Source organism: Anomalospiza imberbis, chromosome 17 (assembly GCF_031753505.1).
Source record: "Anomalospiza imberbis isolate Cuckoo-Finch-1a 21T00152 chromosome 17, ASM3175350v1, whole genome shotgun sequence".
Taxonomy (NCBI): Eukaryota; Metazoa; Chordata; class Aves; order Passeriformes; family Viduidae; genus Anomalospiza; species Anomalospiza imberbis.
The window spans coordinates 5,619,959-5,640,591 of record NC_089697.1 but is presented as its reverse complement, the minus strand read 5'-3'; the positions used below and the strand labels follow the sequence as shown (position 1 = coordinate 5,640,591).

The window sequence follows — 20,633 nt, the reverse complement described above, 5'->3', positions numbered from 1 at the left end:
ATTTTTAATAAAAGGATAGTTAATATTTTACATGATGATTACACTTGCAAAAAGCAAAACCATAATATTTGCATTTTTAAAATATTACTATATTCACTATTTGTTTAATGTTTTGTTTTCTAGTTCTTATGGCAGTGTGTTCAAAGCCATCCATAAAGAAACGGGTCAAGTTGTTGCAATAAAACAAGTTCCTGTGGAATCTGACCTGCAAGAAATCATCAAGGAAATATCCATAATGCAGCAATGTGACAGGTAAGTGTGTGCTGCAAAACCCTTTATTGGGATGCAGGGAAAAGTATCACCCGTCACCCAGCATTAGAGCCATGACGTTGCCTTAAATGTTTTTTAAAAGGCTGGACTTGTACAATCAAGTTACCTCGTATCAACTGAGTCACCTTAGCTGGTAGGCAGAGGTAAGACAGCAGAAGTGTAGCTTGCAGCAGGAGGGAGCACTGGGCTGAGTGCGGTAACCCTGCGCTTGCTGCCAGCCGAGAGCCAGCCCTGTCAGCAGTCGCTGCCTCCTGCCCGGGCACCGTCACTTCTTGGACAGTGGGAACTTGATTGTGAGCTGAACAGCAGCTGCCGTGCCCACAGGGGTGGTGCCTTCCCAGCAAGGCATAGAAAACTGTCAGAAGGAGGTTTTTTGTTTCTTTTTTGAAGGGCATGTGGATGAGAGCCGCTAATGCATGGCTGCTCTTGTGTGTGCACAACCTCCGTGCTGTCACCTGCTCGTGTGGCAGGACTGTCCTTCCTGGTCCTGTTCTGCCTCTGCAGGCTCTGCTGCAGCGCAAGCTGTCTGCTGATCTGAGCACCCCCAGAACAACCTGCTGGCAGCTCGGTGGGCTGATGGATGTTGTTCCCCTTTGTGCGTGATTTTATAGGAAGAGATGCTGCAGTGACTTAGGCAGTGAAGAGCTTGTGGGTAGGGAAGACCCTCTCAAAGTCCAAGGCTAAAGGTTTAAAATAGGCTCATTTCTTCTGGTGTTATGAATCTGGTCTTAGGAAACACTACTTTGAAGGACTTCCTGCGTGGAAAGCCATTTAAAATAAATTACATGAGCAGTATAAAACTGTGGTCCCAGTCACTTACTGTATTGCATTCCACTCTCACTGTAGTTAAATGATGACTTAGGGGCAGGCAGCAGAGTGTACGTTGAAAAGAAGTTGTTCCTGAAAAACCTTACTGCGTAACTTGAAATGCATTACTACTTTCTCTTAAATTAAATATTAGTATTGTAAGGCCTGAAGTGAGACCTTAGAGTTGTGAACGGCACAGGGAATGAATCACTGGAGCATCATATTTTCTGTGCAAGCATTAAGGGACACTGTGCAGTGTGACTGACTTACTAGTTTTAAAGCTTTTTCATTAGAAAATGTTCATTCTTACATATTCCTTTTATTCCTTAGCTCCATCAAATCAGGGACAGTCTTTCTGTTAGTTTCTGCTTTACCTTTTCCAGAGGATACATGTTTTTTCTGAGCAGTGTACTTTTCTAGGTTGTTTGCTATTTGGGCAGCCAGATAGCTGACTGAGACAGAATCTTAGGTTGTGCTGAGATCCTAAAATATATCCTGGACTAAATCAAAGAGACAAGCAGGTTCACGTGGCAGTGGGGGAATGTTTGTCTTAATGAGCATGATAGCTATTTTCTAGCAAATTGTGGGGTTTTTTTATTGTTTGTGTTTTTTTGCAAATGTTCTGTAGCACCTTTTCCAGGGGCTGCTGTGGCCTGTTTCCCATTCCTTGTCCTGTCCCAGCACTGACCCTGCTGTAACCTGGTTCAGGGAGCTGGACCAGACCGAGGACTAATCGTTCCTTGTTTCCGTGGGATTTTTTGGACAGTTTAGCTCCCTGGAGTGACTTACTGGCAGGTCATATGAGCCCTGCTGTGGGAACAGGCTTGGCAGGACTGGGGAGCCCTGTGCAGAATTCAGGGTGTTCTGGAATACTTCTGATCTGGGTTTCAGTGCCACTTCAGCTCTGAGTTTCTAGAAGGTACTTAGGGTCTCTGCAGTGTATTGTGCTTATTCAGTGATGCTGGTTACTGGTGTTTGACCCTTTGTTTTATCCTTCTTTTTTCCTAGTCCTCATGTGGTGAAATACTACGGCAGCTATTTTAAGAACACAGACCTGTGGATAGTCATGGAGTACTGTGGTGCTGGATCTGTGTCTGACATTATTCGGTTACGAAATAAAACTGTATGTCCTTTCTCCTTTGAGTGCATGGGTGGGAATATGGGTGTCCAGCAGCTCAAGGAAGCTGAGTAGTTAGGGCATAATTCTCAGTGTTCAGTGCCTGACACAACCATTGGCCATAATTTGAGATGCAGGTCTTTTGTTACTCTGAAAACGAGAAAACTGATTGAGTTTTGGTTTTCTGGACAATTTAATTGGTGGAGCAGGTTTTGGTGTGTTGGCTTTCCTAAAAACCCAGACTGATTCCAAGTAAGACCCTACTTTGCCTTACTTTGGTTATTTCAGGGTAAGAATTGCTAGCTGAGAAAAGGTTATGGCATATGAAATGTGGTAGTGTGTTTATGTATGCTGGTTGTGATCTAATTCTGCTACGTAACACTGTAAGTCACTAACTAATTCCCCATTGGTATGGCAGCCTTTAGTGAAGGCAATTAAGTGGCAATTAGTGAATCTCAGTAAAATACAGACCAAAGCACAATAGTGCTGTGTCTCAGCCACTGGCATGTTGGCAGTAACTCTTCCCTTCTTCAGCTCACAGAGGAGGAAATTGCTACAATAGTGCAGTCGACTCTGAAAGGACTCGAGTACCTGCATTTTATGAGGAAAATACACAGGGACATCAAAGCTGGAAATATATTGCTGAATACAGAGGGACATGCTAAGCTTGCTGATTTTGGAGTGGCAGGACAACTTACAGTAAGTAAAACCAGGGTGGCTGTGTACATTTCAGTTTATCTTTTAAATCTGTGTGTGTGATGGGATTGTGGAGCTGGACAAATTGCTCATAGCTGGTTTTTAGCACTTTGCATCAACACGAGATGATAAACCAGCAGCAGATTAGAGCAGATCTCAGTCTCTGGAAGCTGTTACAACTAAGAAATGGTTTGTAATAGCATTTGCTGGTTTTTTTAGGGTACTTTTAAGTTCTGTGAGCACATTTTAATTGATCTTTGCAGACTTCTGTATTCTAGTCTTGTTGAGTCTAATAATCTTCATGCGTGCAAGATAATTAGAGTGATAATTAATGATGATTAATCATTAATGACTGTTTGTGGCTAATACATTTGCCATTGTCTGGATCTTTATCCTTTTCTCCTCAGGACACCATGGCAAAGCGGAACACAGTCATAGGGACCCCATTTTGGATGGCTCCAGAAGTGATTCAGGAAATTGGGTATAATTGTGTGGCAGACATCTGGTCCCTGGGAATCACTGCAATAGAAATGGCTGAAGGAAAGCCACCATATGCAGATATTCATCCCATGAGGGTAAGGACTGTGGCCTTAAATGTATTGATGTTTGGAAAAGGTTTGATATCATAGCTGGCTGAATCATATATCAGCATGCAGTCTTGCTTTTAATGTATAGAACAAGTTGTTTTCTGTCAGTTCTTTGTGCTGTTGACTAAATGAAAAACAGGTCTTTGTCAAGAAGAGTCTGCATGGGAATAAAATCACAATCCTCTTCTTTCTGTTAAGACATAGCTGTGCTCTGTGTTGGACATGAAGGATACTTTCAGCTGGATTATCCAAATAATTTTTTTTTTAATGCAAGCACAAATTTTAGAGACTGAAAAATGTCAGTCACACTTTTGGGGCACATAATGGGTCAGCCAGGTGTGAATACCTAGTGAGAAAAGTCTGTTTTCCTGCTACTTGATCCCTGTGAGCAGATTTGTGTGTAATATTGGCACAAACTCCTCAGAGGCAGCACCTTGAAAAGTCCACTGTTCTTTAGTACCAGCGTGTGTTTGGATGTGTTTATGTTGAATTGTTGGTTTTAAGCTTTGTCGTGGAAATCTGAAATACTCTTCTGCTTTCAGGCAATTTTCATGATTCCTACCAATCCACCTCCAACATTCCGGAAACCGGAGCTGTGGTCGGACAATTTTACAGACTTTGTGAAGCAGTGTCTTGTGAAGAGCCCAGAGCAGAGAGCCACTGCAACACAGCTGCTGCAGGTCTGCCTTTTCTTAGGAGAACATAAGCTTTGGGGGAGGCTTGCCCAGGTCAGGCTGTGCTGTGTGGCTCTTGAGATGTTGGTTTCGTTTCTTGCTGCTCCTGCTCACTACAGATTTTACTTTTTAGTAACTCATTTTAAAAAGCTCACACTCAACTTCAACTTCTCAGTTCTTCTCTGAGAACCCGTCTGACTTCAACTTCCTTTGTCTTCTCTGTGTTGTTTTTGTTGTTTTGGCTTTCAGAGTTTGTTGTTGGTTTGCTGGTTTGGTTTGGTTTGGATTTGCTGTTTTACTTTCAAATTCCCACCAACACTGCCAAGAAACTGTCTCTTAAAACACAAAACAGGGCAGGCTGAGTGAAAGTGGTTGCTCGGAATGTTCCAGGCACGGTAATGGTCTGTGTAATTGGTTCTTGACAGCTAAGCTAAGGAAAGAAGTAAGTAGAGCTGTGGGTGGTGAATGAGCCCAAGGTCTCACATCAGTTGAGCCCTTGGAGCTTGATCTTGTTTGGAGGGTGGAAGGTCTCCCTCCTGTGCCAAACAGAAGAACTGGATCTTTATTTTAGTAATGTTTTGAGTTAAACCTTAATTTGATTTCAAGTAGGCCATAGTAACAGTGTTTTGCTGTTCTGTCCTGCTTTGGATGTAGTGCTTATTTGTTTTTAAAATATTTCTCAGCATCCATTTGTTAAAAGTGCCAAAGGAGTATCAATTCTGCGGGACCTGATTAATGAAGCAATGGACATCAAGCTGAAACGCCAAGAGGCACAACAGCGTGAACTCGATCAAGAGGATGAAGAAAATTCAGTGAGTATTTAATAGCAGCAGTGTGCAAAGTCCAAACTCTTGCTCTTTTCATAAGTTTTAACTGCTTCAGGTTTTGTTTTTGCAATATTTTGTCCAGTTGCCAGTGGATTTGACTTAGTGCTGGAGTTTTCTACTTTATGACTGTGTAACTTGATGCTTGGTCCCTGCTCAAGCTGTGTTTGAGTGGGACAGCAGCATGTGTGGGGTACTGTTCACCTTATAGTGTAGCTTTAGGCTGGGCTACAAAGTGCTGTATGCAGAAGACTTGATTCATTTTCCCAGTTGGATTATATTATTTATGCAGTAGTGACAATGTTTTCATTGTAGATTCAGGTCTTAGACTGCTCTCCTTGTATAGAATAATAACATCATCTCTGATGCACTGTGATATAAGTCTGTTGTGTTGTTTTACAATTGTGCTTTAGAACATCCCTTATAGAAACTTTCTTCTACACAAGAGCAACCGACAGAAGGCTGAGGTGAGGGCATGGGAAGTGTTCAGGGCTTGCTGTGAATTTCAGTTTGGCTCTGTGTTTCAGTGGTTACAGCATGTCAATTTGGGAAGCATGTTGAAAGCTGGTTTTTGAGCCTCTGCCTGCTTCAGCCTGAGTAAATGAAATGGGCAACACAAGGCATTGTATGCCAGCCCTGCTCAGGGGTGACACTTGAGCAGCATGGTCCATAGTATCTGTGCTGAACGCATTGTGCATCTGGTTTTGCAGTCTAGGACTGGATATTTATTCAGTGTGGAAGTAACTTTATTGGTCATGTTGCCATGATGTCAATTCTACGAGTACTGTCCCTACCCTGAGTTTTGTCTTTGCCATCCCTTAATTTCTGACTGATCTGGGGTCACAGTGCTGAAAGGTGGTGTCTGTGTGGTGGAGTTGAGTCCTCTCTGTTGGTGTGTGTGTTTTCCTGAAGCTTCTCTACTCCATGTCTGCTAGCAGAAAAGCTTCCCAAACACTTCCCAAGTGATGTGAAAACTTCTGATGTAGTCCTTTGTTAAATGATGTGTAGCTAACATATTTATTACTTCCTCTCACCCACTCAACTCCATACAATATTAATTCTCCTCTATTAACATCTTGTGTAGTTTTCTCCTCTCCTGCTATTGGTTTTGAGGTTGGGAAGTAAATTTTATAGACACTCTTGACACAGCAGGTAAAATGCTGGGAACACCACAACGTGGAAAGGTGACTTCTCTCTTTCCATGACACTGAGATGGAGTATTACAGCTTGATGTGCAACACCTGTGTGTTTTCTTTCTAACACTAACACAGATCAGTAAGGCCATGGTCACATAAAGACTGTGAACTTCATCCTGAGAACAAAACATGAGCATCTCATCTAAGGTGAGATGCCTGGAAACTCTGCTGTAATCCTGGAAAGGGAATTCTGTTCATGCAGTTGCATAGCTGGTCCACATTTTGAAGAAACCAAATGGATTGTGGAAATCTTGACCCAGTTCTTCATGAAGTCCTAGTCACAATACACACTTAGTGAAGCACACACCACCTGATGAAACTGCCACCTTTGGCTAACATAGCTCTGCCAGGAAGTTGTTCTGCCAGAAGTGCTTTGAAGAGGTTGTGTTTTCCTACAGAATCAGTCTCCTAAGCCTTGGCAGCAGTAATTCCGACTTTTGTTATTAGTCCCTTTAAGCAAATGGAAAGATAAAAAGTTATTTGCATTGAAAAAGGTTACCAAACTTTGATAATTTGTTTGAATCCTTTTTAAAGATTTGCAGATGTAGTTATTTTTTTTTTCAGTGCTCCTGAAGTTTATAATGAGTAAAACTACCTAAATGTAAGAAATAGAAAAAGAACAGGATGAGGAACTTATCTTTCCATGTGCCACATACTCTCCAGACTTAGACCTGGTGCTGTCAAGTAACTGGTGACTCCTCAGTGAGCTGTACCACTGGAGAGAGTGGGTTAGGGTCAGCTCTCAGAACTGCCTGCATGAATAGAAACACTAATGACTGAGTGTTCTGATCTGCTCTTACAGACACTTCACCAGCTCAAAAATGAGATACAACTTGCACTGCTGATTATTTCTGCTGATTATTTATCTGTTCTCTTACTTATCATGCTGGCAGAAAAGTATTCATTAGTTTTCATTACCTGTTTGGAGATGACAGGGAGAGAACAAAGTGCATAAACCAAACATCGCTTCTGTGTGTGTGTCTGTAAAAACCTCTGAATTACTGTGACCTGCCAGTGTCCTTAAATACAGACATTCTCCATGGCACTTCACCACCATCAGTAAAATCTCTCTTTGTGGCATGTTGGAACAGGAGGAGGATGAGACGGATTCGGGCACCATGGTGAGGGCGAGTGGAGATGAAACTGGCACAATCAGAGCTGTGAACACCATGAGTGATGGAGCCAACACCATGATAGAACACGATGGCACCCTGGAGTCCCAGCTGGGCACAATGGTCATCAACACCGAGGAGGAAGAGGAGGAGGGCACCATGAAAAGTAAGGGAACATCTCTGACTTCTGGAATATTACTTAAAGCTTCATGTGGTCTATGATATGTATTCTCAACCTGCTTTGATATTTTTGGTAGATTATTGTATCTTTTGGTTGTAAGCAGCCAAAACACTTAGGTCAGTGCCCTCTGAGAAACCTTTCTAGGTCCAAGTTTCAAGCCATGCTTTGTAGTCTTGCACTTGGTATAGCTGAAGTGCACAATTTCCACAAGCTTTTGTGTTAATCAAATAAGATCTGATTCTAGCTACTGCTTTGGGGTGGTTTTTTTTGTCAGTTCTATTTTGCTGGTTTTGTATTTTTCACACAATGTACAGGGGGACTCTAACAGGGAGTTAATCACAAAATGTATGTTGCTTTAGATGATGATCTGGCTGTAACCTGGCCTCTGCAAGCAGCAAGTCTGTTTTAGGAGTGATGCATTCAATGAAGAGACAGATTTATGAAATGACAAATACATTGCAGGCTGCATCATGGCAGGACACGCCGTGGGAGGGGTTGGCATCTCTCTGGAGTTGTGTGCTTCTTTAGTGTTCCTGCAGTCACTGAGGACAGCCCAGTGAGCCGTGTTGCTCTTTCAGACACTCAAGTTGAAATCCACTCTGCCCTAAAACAGGAGAGCTTACTAAAGCCACAAGCCTTGTCAGAGGATGTAAGATTTTAAATTATGTGACTGATAGTCTGTGGAAGACCTTACAGCTTGAGCTGGAAAAGGGTTGAAAATGTTTCTTTGATTAAAGAAATGGCAGGGAGAGCCTTCCCAGAGAAGTATGACTACAAGAAAATGAATCTTTTCTGAATTATGGATTCTCATAGAAATCCATTCCCACTGGTTTGTTAACCTCCCAGTCCTGAGGCAGAGGTAGTCAGGGATGACTCAACTGGCCAGCCTGGATGTTTGTTTGCTCAAGGACTGGAGAAAGTGCTGACTGAGGGCTTAGCAGTACTCAAGTATGATCATCACATGCAAGGTTTGTTCTTTTGGCTCTGGCACTGCTTCCAAAGACTTCCTTGGCCATCTGATATTGAGCCTTTAGCTGTTCTTTGCAGGAGTTTGGAAAAATCCTTTCCTCAGGAATTTCTGTGCTGAAAGCTTCTTCCCTGTCAGGGCCCTTTGAAGCTCGTGAAACGATGTTGGGTTTGAGAGGGAGATTTCAGCAGAATCCCTTTAAAGAATTTTCCAAATGTTGATAAACATGATTCAGCACATTAAAACCCAGAGGTGTCAGTCCATGTAGCAGCTTGGGGCAGCAAAGGCAGTGGAGTGGTGGGACAAGGTTGGCCTAGCAAGGAGATGGATGGAGGCTCAGAGCAGCAAAAATGTCATCCAAAGAAAGGGACATTTCAGCAGTACTAAATAAACCTAGTGAAGCTGCAGTTTCTTTACTAAGAGACAGCACTGATAGTTTCTCATCATCAGTGTGTATTGTTCCATTTCATGGCTCACAATATCAGAGGTTTTGCTGTCTGGTGCTCCTGCACTGCCAGCACTGTGTAAGTAAAGCACCTCTAGAGTTTATCTTCAGTGTTTGACATGTGCTTATCTTCTCGATATCTTTTTAATGCTGCTGTGCTCGTAACTCAAAAGCACCTAGTGCTGTGTGTGGTGTTCAGAGGCTTGAGGAGATGCCTTTGATAGTATCTCTTTAGCAAGGACATGCTCAGGTTTTGAGCAGTGATGCAGCGATGCCTTTACCACAGGGCAGCCTCTACCCTCAAGAGGGAGCTCCACAACAAGCTCTGACACCTCCAGATCTCCGTGACTAGAAAGTGGAGTTTTTATTTTAAACCCTCCTTAGACTTCAGGCTCCTTATAACCTCGCTGCTCCTCAGCTGCTGCTGGGCAAGGTGTTCACAGCCAGGTGTGTGGCAGAGGTGCTGCAGCAGCTCTGGAGGCGTTTGGAGGTCCTGGAGGCTGGCACAGGGACCACTTCCACGCCCATGGGCTTCACGCAGTGATGCCTAGTGAGCCTACTCTGCTGCAGGTTATTCTGCATTTTGACAGCTTGTAGATTCATTCCAGCAAATCTGATGTTAATTAAAATGATAACCTTACCTTAACACCCTTTTCTCCTCCGTTGGTGGTGTAACTCTGAAATGTTGGCTGCTGCACAGAGCAGTTCTCAGTTTGTTTTGGGGTTGCAAGGAGTGTCTCTGAGCAGCTTGCCCTTTGTGAGAATTCCCTGCAGCTCCATTTTTCAGCTTGCCATTTACATATTCCTAACATTCAGTTAAATGCATTTAGCCCTAAAGCTCATCAGCCTGCTGCAGAACCCTCTAGAGAAAGTGCTTTTTTGTAATCTTCCATATAAATATAATAATGCTGTTTTAGAGCAACTGAGTTTTAAGGAGCTTCATTGAATCATATTTTTAAAGACACCTAATTTTTTTTGGCAGTTTGTCTTGTGATTCACAATAGAACCTATTTTTAAGTCAATAAAAATCTTCTGGTTTGTTTCTTTACATGGCATTATAGCTTCCCTAGGTGTCCTGGGCTTTTTAACTGCAGGTTTCTGAAGTTGTGTTCTAGCCCTTCTTTCTAATTAAAATAATAAATCTGTGTCTTAACTAGTTTTGTGTTTGATTGTATTTCCTTTTAATGTAAAAAGTGTGTAAAGTGTTGTATTTCAGTGTTTTATGGATTGGATTGTCTTAGAAGTCTCTAACAAACAACTTCCAATAGCCTTGGAAGTGCAAATTCCAGTAGACTTGAAAGTGATTCTTGCATAAATCAGTTTGTGACTTCTTAGCTCAGAGGAATCTTAAATTCCAGTATTTTACATTGTAGGGGATGTTTTGTTTTGCAGTCAATTGAGTTGTAATTGTGTTTGCTTAAATTCTTTCATTTGCTTGGCTTTATTCTGGGCACTCAATATAAATAGTCAGGCATCATTTAAAATGTCACTGAGCCATTCTGTTGCACATTCTGAAAGCACTCAAGTGATTGCCTGAGACTGCAGATACTAAATTGTGCTGCGACACATTTTACTTCTAAATCAATTGCTGAAAGATTTCTTATGGATTGCAGTTAAACTATTCCAGGAAAACTTTAAATGTAGCTGGAGAACTATAGACGAGCAATGATTTGTAATAACAGACATTTCCATTGTGCTTGGGAGCTGGAATAACTTTTGAGCTGTTAATATGTCTGGAAATGTCCTTTTTAAATTTTTCTGTGAGAGAATATATAGTGCTAGTAAACAATGAAGCATTTTTTACTCTTTATGCTTTTACTCTTCCTTTTTCTGCTTTACTTGCTGTACTTGTTTAGATAGTGGAATCTTGGCATGAATTTGTCCCTTTGATTTAAAGAGTGGAACATAATTTTATAATAATGTTGACTTCCTTGAACACTGCAATACGATCAGATCCAAGTGAAATTGGATCTAGTTTGTCTAGTATTATAGTCTGCCCTATTTTCTCTGTTAAAGTACATCTTGCTTGTTTAAGCATGAAATAATTGGTGAATTATATTGGAGAATGCAGAACTGCCAGCAGTAGTGTGAGTCGGGCTGTGTGGTGTTCGGGTTGAGATGAATGAGGAATCTGGAGACAGGGGAAGGGTTGTGGTGTGGGGTTTTTGTTCATGTGGCACACATTCAGTACAGTATCTGCTGCAGAGGTAGACCAGAGGCTTTAATAACACTGTTGTCTCTACCTTGATAATGTAATGTGCTGGTAAAAATTCTTTGGAGTTTGTAAGTGTTCAAAATAAAAAGAAAAACAGGCTTCATTCTTACACAGTTTGAGGTGGCTTGGGTTTTGTTGTGCTTTTACCATGCCCACACTGCTAAGCATGGTTGTGTCATTTAAAAAAAAATATTTCCCCTTTTGAGGGGGAACTGGGCTTCATTAGCAAATTAAATGAGCTAAGATGCAAACTTGGCAATTTCCTATTTGACAAATGATTCAGAGTAAGCTTGTCATCTTGGTGGCTGTGTGAGACATCCAGTGGGTGACACTTAAACCTAAGCCAGGGAAATGTTTCTGCCAAGACTCAGGAAACGTTTTTTCCCCATGAATTAACCTGAGATTTTTCACATAAAGCAGTGACTGTAAAACCTGCAATGTGAGCAGCAGAATGAGAATGGGTGGCAGAAGGATTATGTGATTGCATTAATATTGTAATTGACTAAAGTATTACTGGTGTATAGCTGAGGTAGCCATAGGTGATAATGTCATAAGTTGTGCGGAAAAGTGCGGTGACACGTTATCCAAATTGCTCCTGCAGCTACCATGGAGAATAACTCCACGTCTTGTCAGGATTTACATCATGTGTGCGTCAAAGATACTGGCCAAAGGTTCTTATTTTGCCTCTGGTTTTCTCCATGGACAGCAATAGCTCTTTGCAGCAGCTTCCCACTACTTAGTGTTATTAATGTCCAGTGGTGCAATTCTGTGTTTAAAGCAAATTGATCCATTTAGTCATAATTGAACCATAAAACACTCCCAGCATTATAATGCATTTAAATAACATGCTGCTTATACAAACTCCTACATTGATTAAATTGTTCTCGAACTGTAAGAATCATCCTACTGCCACTCTTGGGGTGTGGAGAATACAAATCTGCACAGAGAAATGTTCCTGTTGCTTTCTGACTTTTAATAGCAGCCTTGCTGGCAAGCTTGACATAAGCAGTGGCCAGCAAAACTTGCTTAACAGTATCAAGCTGCATGAACATGCAGACAGCATTTCTGAGGGATGGGAGGTGTTGTGTGTGCTGTCATTTTGTTGTGGGGTTTTTGTTTTGTGTTTTGTTTTTCTTTTTGAACACTGGCCCTAGTAAGTGAAATACTGGCTCTGTGCAGGCTGGAGGATGAAGGAAAGTTAATCCAGGATCTAAGGGGGATACTTGTCTACCCTTGGTTGTCCTGCACGTTTGACAAAGCTTCATTGCTAAGACAAAGTTAATTATCTGTTTATCTTTTCAGGGATACTGAAATTGGTGAAAGAATGTATGTGTTCAACAAAGCTATTTTTGCTGGTTTTAACAGTTTATTATTGAGCACTCCTGTATTTAGTAGGGTGGGGGATAGAAAGTAGGGATTTTTTTTTTTTTTTCTGGACAGAAGCATTTTTCTTGGATAAGATGGGAGATGTGATTAACAGGGTCCTGAGCACTGTGCAGGAGGCAGTGTGCTTCAGGAGACTCAGCCAAGAGACAGAATAGTAGTAAATCACTTGGCAAGTACATCTCTGTCCCATGCACATTGGTGCATTTGCACATACAGGCAAACTGGAGCCTACCTGTCTCTTCTAAGAATAAACTCACTCCCTACTGGATCAAAATAAATCCTGGAGAAAGCCTTACTCCTAAGCATAAGAATAAGGAAAAGTGTCAACTCTTAAATTCCTTCCTTAAATTGCAGAAGTTCAAAACCATATTTGTTTCTACCAGCAGATTTTCAAGCTTCAGGGGAAAAAAATGTCCATTGCAGTGTTGTTTTCTGTTCTCTCTAGATAAGCAAATGAGTTTCTGGCTTATGAATAGAAAGGGAGTTTGGAAGTGCTTACTTGGTTCTGTGCCATCTGGGGAGCCTGAGCTGTTACCCACAGGTGCTGGATGTGAAGACTACATCCCTGCTGATGAGGTTGTTTCTCATTAAGATTTATGAGGAGCCGAGCCAGAGGATGCAGGATAGGAAATGTTCACTTCTTTCTGGATGCACCTTCACATCTCGCTGCCTGTCACGTGCCGTGGCTGCTGGACTAAATTAGCAATTCAAGCTAATGAGGTGAAAGACGTGAGGTGGCCACTGAAAATCTGTGCTGGAGGAAGAAAGCTGCTCTATATTTATAGTCATGTCTGAGATTTAAAGCAGAGGAGATATAAAAAGAGGCAACCTGACCTTAAGCACCTTCAATTACTGTGAGGATTTCCTCCCCTCTTTTTGGAAGGGTTCTCACTATAGATGTTACAGCTTTGGGTAAGTGTTGGTGCTCTTCTCCTTACATGTCTTTCACACCTTATTCATTAAGCGATTTAGGTTGATTTTTATGTTCATTTAGGAGTTTCTTATTAGCAGAACCTGTTGGGAGTGTTTTGGTTTGATTTAATTTGACATAGGCCATAATTATGGAGAGACTTGTCCTTATAAAGAGATAAAAAGTGTTACGTGTTCTGCTTTTAATGCAAGGAAATTTCAGCTCCTCTTGCCATGGGATGAACTTACTAACGATGGAGCAATTTTTGCTCTGGTTCAGTCATTTGACATGTCTCTGCTCTGCTGCTTAAAATGACTCAGTCCTCTTCACACTGTACAAATTATGCTGTCCAGCTGCTGAAGTTCATCTGTGATCTCTAAAAAACAGCCCAAAGCAAAGAAAACTGCAGTTCCAGTTGAAATTTAATTTTATTAATAAAGTGTTGCTTACACATGACCAACAGGCACTTTTTTGTGCATCCTAAATATGTATTTTCAGTCTTAAAGTTATGTAATTGAATATAAAGCAGCAGCTTACTGAGACTAGTGAGGACTAAGGCTTAGTAGAGGTTGCAGCCTCTGAATTTTTGACAAATGCACATACATATACCAAGGATCGTGTTTTAGTTGGAAATCACTAGTGTAGTAATTGATCATTGTTGCTGATTTATGTCAGCTTCATTGTAAATTAATTTGGAGCATTATCTCCTGACTGTGCCCAGCCATAACTCCAGCTCCCAATTTTTGTGGTATAGGGAGAAAATCTAATCATTGTGAGTTCAAGAACAGATATTTGAGTATTAACTTTGTAAACTGCCTTGAGTGAAGTGCACACAAAATGTGTTCCTGAGGTTATCTTACTCTCCCTCTCATGACAAGCCTTGTAACTCCAGAATATTCACCCCAGGTAGACCTTAGCAATCCCTTTCAAGAGGAAAGAATAATAAAACAAGGATTCTTCTGATGTCAAGTTTGAGTAGAGAAGAATAATTTTACAGAAAAGCAGAAATTTTCATTTCAGCAAGCTTGTTCAGATAGATAGAAGGTTTCTGTAAATCTCCCTTTCTTTTTGAAAGCATCCTTTGAAGTTTGTAAGCTTCTGAAAATTTTCAATTGTGAGAGCTAATTTGGCAAAATCAACGAAATGAGTCTTGATTTCTGGGGCTAGATGATAGCAAGTGACCTGGTTTCATGGATATTCTTTACTGCTGGGTATGAAAAGTAAATCTCTTGCTGGTTTGATTGACTGGGCTGTTTCTTCTTTATCATTCTGCTTTCTCTGCAGCATCATATGGAAATGCAAATGACTTGGAGGCTCTCCACACCTTCTTTGTCATCTTTTGCTTCATGTGAGGTGGTTTGTATGCTGCAGTCAGCCCCTAAGACTGACCTGTTCCATTCCCTCAACTGTTCAGACAGGTGACAGTTTTTGGAAAGGAGTGGACTGTTGCTCAGTTTTTTCCTTACAAGTTGCCCTTGCTGTAGCCTGGCAGAGGAGAGGATCCAAGTGCTGGCTTCTTGCAGAGCCCTGCCTGTACCTGTCAGTTGTCTTTGGGCTGTTAGTGCTTGGAGAGGGACTGTCCCAGCCTGCACACTGCCACAAGCAGTTGGACATTGCTTTCCAGTGCTGAAGAACAACACAGAAATTTACAGGGATATTTGCTGTGCACAACTTAGAGCATTCTCTACCTTTGGACCCACTAGTTTCACACCTTTTTCTGTTATCAGACACAACACTACAGATGTTTTTATACTTCTTAAGCATGACTTTAAAACCAGCCAACACCTGTGAAGTTTTCCATGGTGGGCTTCTTCTCTTCGCAGAATGCAGGCTGAGCTCTGAGCAGCCCTCCCTGCTCTGCACAGCCACTCTGAACCTGCAATTCTGCAGTCAGTTGGACCAGCCCCAGCAGAGCTGTGGTGCTCCATTTGTGTAATTAATATAGCTCCTAAAAGATGACTGCATATCTAAATGATAGACCTTTAATGGCTCCAGGGAGCTCTCATGGCTCATCCTTATAAGCAACTCTTTAGATTCCAAAATAGATGCAACAGTGAAACCATTCTTGTCACCACGGGGTGACCTTCTCATAAAAGGCTCTTCTCTACCACAGTTGTGATCTCACTTTCTGTCAAATGCTCATATTTTAGCCTAACCCTATAAAATTAGGAAGTTAAATGCTTTTTGGCACGGACACATTTGGTGCGGTGTCATCTTTCAGCAGCATCTGCTTCTGCAAATAGCAGTGATCGATTTTTGTCTTTGGCTGCCTGTTACCAAAATTTTAAAGATATAGTGGTGTGACTCTTGTGTTGAATTAATAGCAGGTCATCTTTGGAAAGATGACACTGCTGTTAAATGCTAAGATTGACGAAAAGAAGTTCAGTTGTGCTGGGATGATAATTGATTTGGTGTAATGTCTTTCTGTCTCTGGGAACGTTTCTGTCCATCTTGCTGCATCCACACCCCTACAGAGATCATAGCAGCAACTAAAATTTCAGATATCTTAGATCTGCATCACAGCTATTTCTCCTTTTATATTACCATCTCTTTTTTTCTCCATTTTTTGTCAGTTAGCAATCTCTGCTTTATATCAGTTAAAAAACAAAGCAGCACTAAGATGCAGTGTTATGTGTTGATGTGTGGAAATGTACTAAAATTGATGACTAAATGTACTAAAATTGATGACTAAATGTACTTAAATTGGTGATTAAATGTTGCTTGTGTTTGCAAGGCCTAAGGTGACTGCAGGGTGAGAGGTGTCTGATGGTGGGTGTGAAGAGCATGTGCCACAAAAGCACTTGGGTGGGCAGGGAGCTCTGGAGCTCATCAGGCTGATTCCCTGTGTGCACTTGTCCCTGGAACAGGACAAGTGCAAAGTCAGATCTGGTTGCTCGAGGCCTTGCAAAGTCACTCCAGTCCCGTTCTGTTGCACAACCATCCCTGCTGTGAAACTTCCTTCCTTTTGTTCAGCCCAGCCAAGTTACCCTTTGCTGCAGTTCATTTCTCCTCATCCTCTCACTGGGAGAGTGAGGAGATCACACTGAAAGTTTATTGCCCTGCACTTCAGGAGAGCAGATTTTGGCCTCTTCAGGAATAAGCTTGGTAGAGTATCATGGAATAAAGTCATGGAGGGAGAAAGGGCCCAAAAAGCTGGTTCATATCCAAAGCTGACTTCCTCCAAGCTCAGGAGCAATGCATCCTGACAATGGGGAAGTCAGGCAAAAATGCCATGAGGCCTGCATGGATGAACAGGGATCTCCTGGACAAACTCAGCCACAAAAAGGAAGCCTACAGAGAGTGGAAGCAAAGACAGGTAGCCTGGGAGAAATACACAGAGGTTGTTTGAGCAGCCAGGGATCAGGTTAGGAAAGCTGAACCCTGATAGAATTAGATATGGCCAGGGACATCAAGGGCAGCAAGAAAGTCTTCTATAGGTACATAATTTTCCCTGCTCTTCCTTTTGTCACCGACAGCCCTGAGCTGTGTGGTGCACTTGACATGCTGGAGGGAAGGGATGGCATCCAGTGGGACCTGGGCACACTGGAGAGGTGGGACTCTGCACATCCCTTCTGCCAAGTGCAAATACTGCAGTTCTTGGTAAGACACAAGATGTGAGGAAATGAGCATGATTATTTTAACTTGCACCCTGAATTAAGCTCTGTTTTTGAGGGAACAGTTTTTTAGAAAGTAAATAGACAAGAACTGAATAAGTCAATGTCACTGGAGTGAAACATTTGCTTTCACAGTCTCTTCTGCAGCAAACAGTAATCTTCAAAACAGAGTACAAACATGATTTATATTTTCTCTTTTCCCCCCCAGGAAGTCTGAATTATTGAGACCCAGGCTGGCTGTCAGTGAGCTGTGTATAGATTAGCTTGGCTAATTATGAATTCCTCTCTTTCTACAAAATTAGCTGGTGTTAAACATTGCCATGATTGTCCACAATAACTTACCTCCTGCCTCAAGCAGGCTGAGCTGCAGCAGAGTACAAGGGGTGTGTTTACTTCATTCTAAATAAATGTTTTATCACACAGCAGTAATTGGATTGTGATTGTATTTCAGTAATTATTCCCAACAGCAAAGCTGTTCTCCACTTTGCAGACGTGTTCCCTGCCTGACCTTCACGCTGCTGGTCTGAAGGTGTCTTTCTTGATCTAATTATGTATGATGAGTTTTTCAGTTTTGTTTTTTAAAAAGGGGGAACTACTGCCAGGGGTATAATAATTTGTCTTTGCTCCAGTTGTCGTGGTGCAAAAGTATCAGCACTTCAGTTCATGCTTGAGCTTTTAGCTGGCCCTGGAGAGGCAGAATGATGCAGGGCTTTTTCAAAATGCATCATGACATTTAGGGATGTGCAGAACCACACTTCTCACAGTATCACAACCCAAACATCCTGCCAAGATTTCTCATACTTTGTAGAAATTTGTTCTTTATTTAACATGTCTATAGACAAATTATTTCCTAGAGTATCTTGTAGCCGACCAAGGACTTCATCCACTTTTCTGAGGTTCAGACAGAGTCTGCCAGGGAAGTTCTGGATTACTGGGTGGCAATTTTATATGCAAGAGTAATATTGTGTGATTAAATCTTAATGAGTTTCCAGAGCAGCTAATATTTTTTCAAGAGGAAAGCACTGCCGAATGTCCTTAGAGAGGACTGTTTTGTGACAGCCTGCCTTCTGTACAGATTCTTGTGGGAGAGTCTCTGCATTACACAGACCTTGCCAGCTCATCACAGGACATCTCCTGTGTGCTTGTTTGAAGCTCTAAACTCTTGGTTGGTTGGCTGCCTGGCAGTTTATATTTATTTCAAACGTATGGCATTCAGCACTGAACTCATTTCTGCAGTCCAGACTTAGGCTGTTCTGGTGCCATTTTCTGTTAACTCCAGTCCTGGTCCTGCTTTCTGAAAATTGTGGTTTCTGCATCACCTAAAACATATGTTTCAAGTATGAGTAACTTATTCAAGAGAACCTTGTGTTACAGAACAAAACCATTTAGTGGGTTACAGTGCTTGCTTCCATGCTGCTCACAGGATTTGGTGATTTCATCACCAGGAGCAGTGCAGTGGCATTGAGCTGTGAGCAGCCTTTAGCTGTGCCTGCAGCTCTTGTGGTCCTGTGTTGCAGCCCTGTTAAAGCACATTTGCTGTGCAAGCCTGCCTCTTTGTTTGGACTGAGGCTCTTAAGGAATTAGCTGTGCTGAAACTCAGGACAGCCCAGTTTAAGTGTGCAGAGCCTGGGCAGCATCTGGTGCTGGACTGGTTGCATACTGAAGAAATCTTCCCTTGGAGATGCTGGAAGCCTTATAATCTTGACTTGCTGTGAAGTTAAATTTCATGTTTTCTTCCTGTTTTAGCTTTTTTTTCTGTCTATGTTGGGAATTAGCATTTTCATCCTCTGACATTTCATCACTTACTTCCTTATTGTGCTGTCATCACCCTACCAATGAAGCTGCCCTCCCATTTCTTACTATCCTAAGTTTCTTAATTACAGCCTAGAATTGAATGGTTAATGTGTATACCTGGCTTGTTTGAGTCTAAGTCTAAGCCTTTCTTCTACTGAAAAAGTTGGTTCAGAAGAACTAATTTACAAAAAGAAAACTAGGGCAGTAAACTTGAACACCTACTGACTATTTATAAAAAGACAAATACCCAAGTTTTGAAAGCTGAATAAGCCTTTCTGACCAAAAAATATAAAAAAGTTGACCACTTCTACCCAAGGCAAATGTTGTGGTATTTGTAAGGTGTTTGTGGTCTTTGAAAGCCTCATTTTTGTCCTGGTCTGTTGACAAATGTAAAGGTGAGTTTCTGCTGTGAAACAGCACAGTTTATTTCTGAAGCTTGCTCCTTTTGCAGTGCATGGCGCCTGGCTGGGAGGGAAGAGCCCAGCCTGTCTCGCCAGCAGCTGTTCAGTTCTGGCATTCAGGGCATGAAGGAGGTTGGTTACCTGGAGTGTGCTGGCAGGGATGGATTGCAGGTCTAGAGGCCAAGGCCTCCAGCACTGTAATCACTTCTGTGCTGGGCTTCCAGCTTTCCTTCTCCACTTTTCTCACAGTGCCGTCAGTTTTATGATGGAAGAGATGCTGAAAAATAGTATTTTAGCAAGTACTTTAGCAGTACTGTGTGATTTAGTGTGTGCTAAAAAAATAAAATTACTTCTGGGTATGATGTAGGGCTATATAACCAAAACTGTATTTTTCAAAACAACTGTTTTTTTTTCTTATTTTTAATATTTCCAGGGAGGGATGAAACAATGCAGCCAGCCAGACCATCATTCCTTGAATACTTTGAACAGAAAGAGAAGGAGAATCAAATCAATAGCTTTGGGAAGAATGTTTCTGGCCAGACAAAAAATTCATCTGATTGGAAAGTACCACAGGATGGAGACTACGAATTTGTAAGTCTATACTTTGAAATTCAATCAATGTGACAATCTTTAAGAATTTTAGTCAGCTGCCATGAGATTATTTCTTGTTTTGACAGACTAATGGAAACTTGAGGAGGTTCTAATTGCTAATGCATTTGGATGGGGCATTTTGAAAAACTCGTTTTCTTTATGTATTTCTCAGTAATCGTAGCCAGTCATTATCTGTAAACGTTCCTTGTTTAAAAGCAAACAAAGGAACAAAAAAGCCTGAGGACATGAAGGTATAAGCTGTCTTGCTTTACTTCCCCATTATGCATTTAAAATTTAAAAAAATAATTCCAGATGGCAGTTGGAAAATGCAAATCCTCAATGTCTAGTGTTGGACAAAGAACAGTGTTAGAACTATTGAATTTCCTTGTTTTTCTAAAGCTTTGGCTCTGGATTTTGTTTTATTATACAAACATCAAGCTTGTCTTCATTTCTCATTTCAAATCCTTATTTTCATTCTTCCTTCCTAAGGCTGACGTGCTCAAAAGTTTCAGGAACTTTTCAGAAGTTCAAAGAAAGACCTATTATTCGTAGATTTGATATGATTTCTTTGTGTGTGTGTGTGTGGATGTAAAATTTCATGTTTGATTTCAAAAAGCCAGAAGATGCTGAACGTTGTTCCCTCATTTTTCTGCAGTGATCTTTCACTGCGAGCCCTTTTTGCTGTGTGTGCCCTTTCAGTGCCTGCCTGTGGTTCAGGTTGTCACTCTGGCAGTAGCGGGAGATATTCACCCCCCAAAGTGTGCAAAGCAAATTCCCTCTGCTGCTCACCACTCGAGGAGATGCCTCCCTTCGAGGCTGGAATAACAGCTGGAGTTTTTCATTCTC

The 20,633-nt window shown here is 41.6% G+C and overlaps 1 protein-coding gene across 2 annotated transcripts in view; it reads left to right on the top strand.

Moving 5' to 3' along the window:
• The window catches only part of STK4 (serine/threonine kinase 4), a 45,809-nt gene that overhangs the window by 3,501 nt on the left and 21,675 nt on the right, over nt 1-20,633 (top strand). The window contains exons 3-11 of one of the 2 annotated variants that reach the window (XM_068207561.1): nt 124-252; nt 2,086-2,200; nt 2,729-2,893; nt 3,298-3,465; nt 4,020-4,157; nt 4,835-4,963; nt 5,389-5,442; nt 7,263-7,449; nt 19,630-19,787. In XM_068207561.1, coding sequence (XP_068063662.1) covers nt 124-252; nt 2,086-2,200; nt 2,729-2,893; nt 3,298-3,465; nt 4,020-4,157; nt 4,835-4,963; nt 5,389-5,442; nt 7,263-7,449; nt 19,630-19,787 — 1,243 coding nt within the window. The remainder of the gene's footprint in view (nt 1-123; nt 253-2,085; nt 2,201-2,728; nt 2,894-3,297; nt 3,466-4,019; nt 4,158-4,834; nt 4,964-5,388; nt 5,443-7,262; nt 7,450-19,629; nt 19,788-20,633) is intronic. The other variant, XM_068207562.1, reaches the window with a different exon arrangement.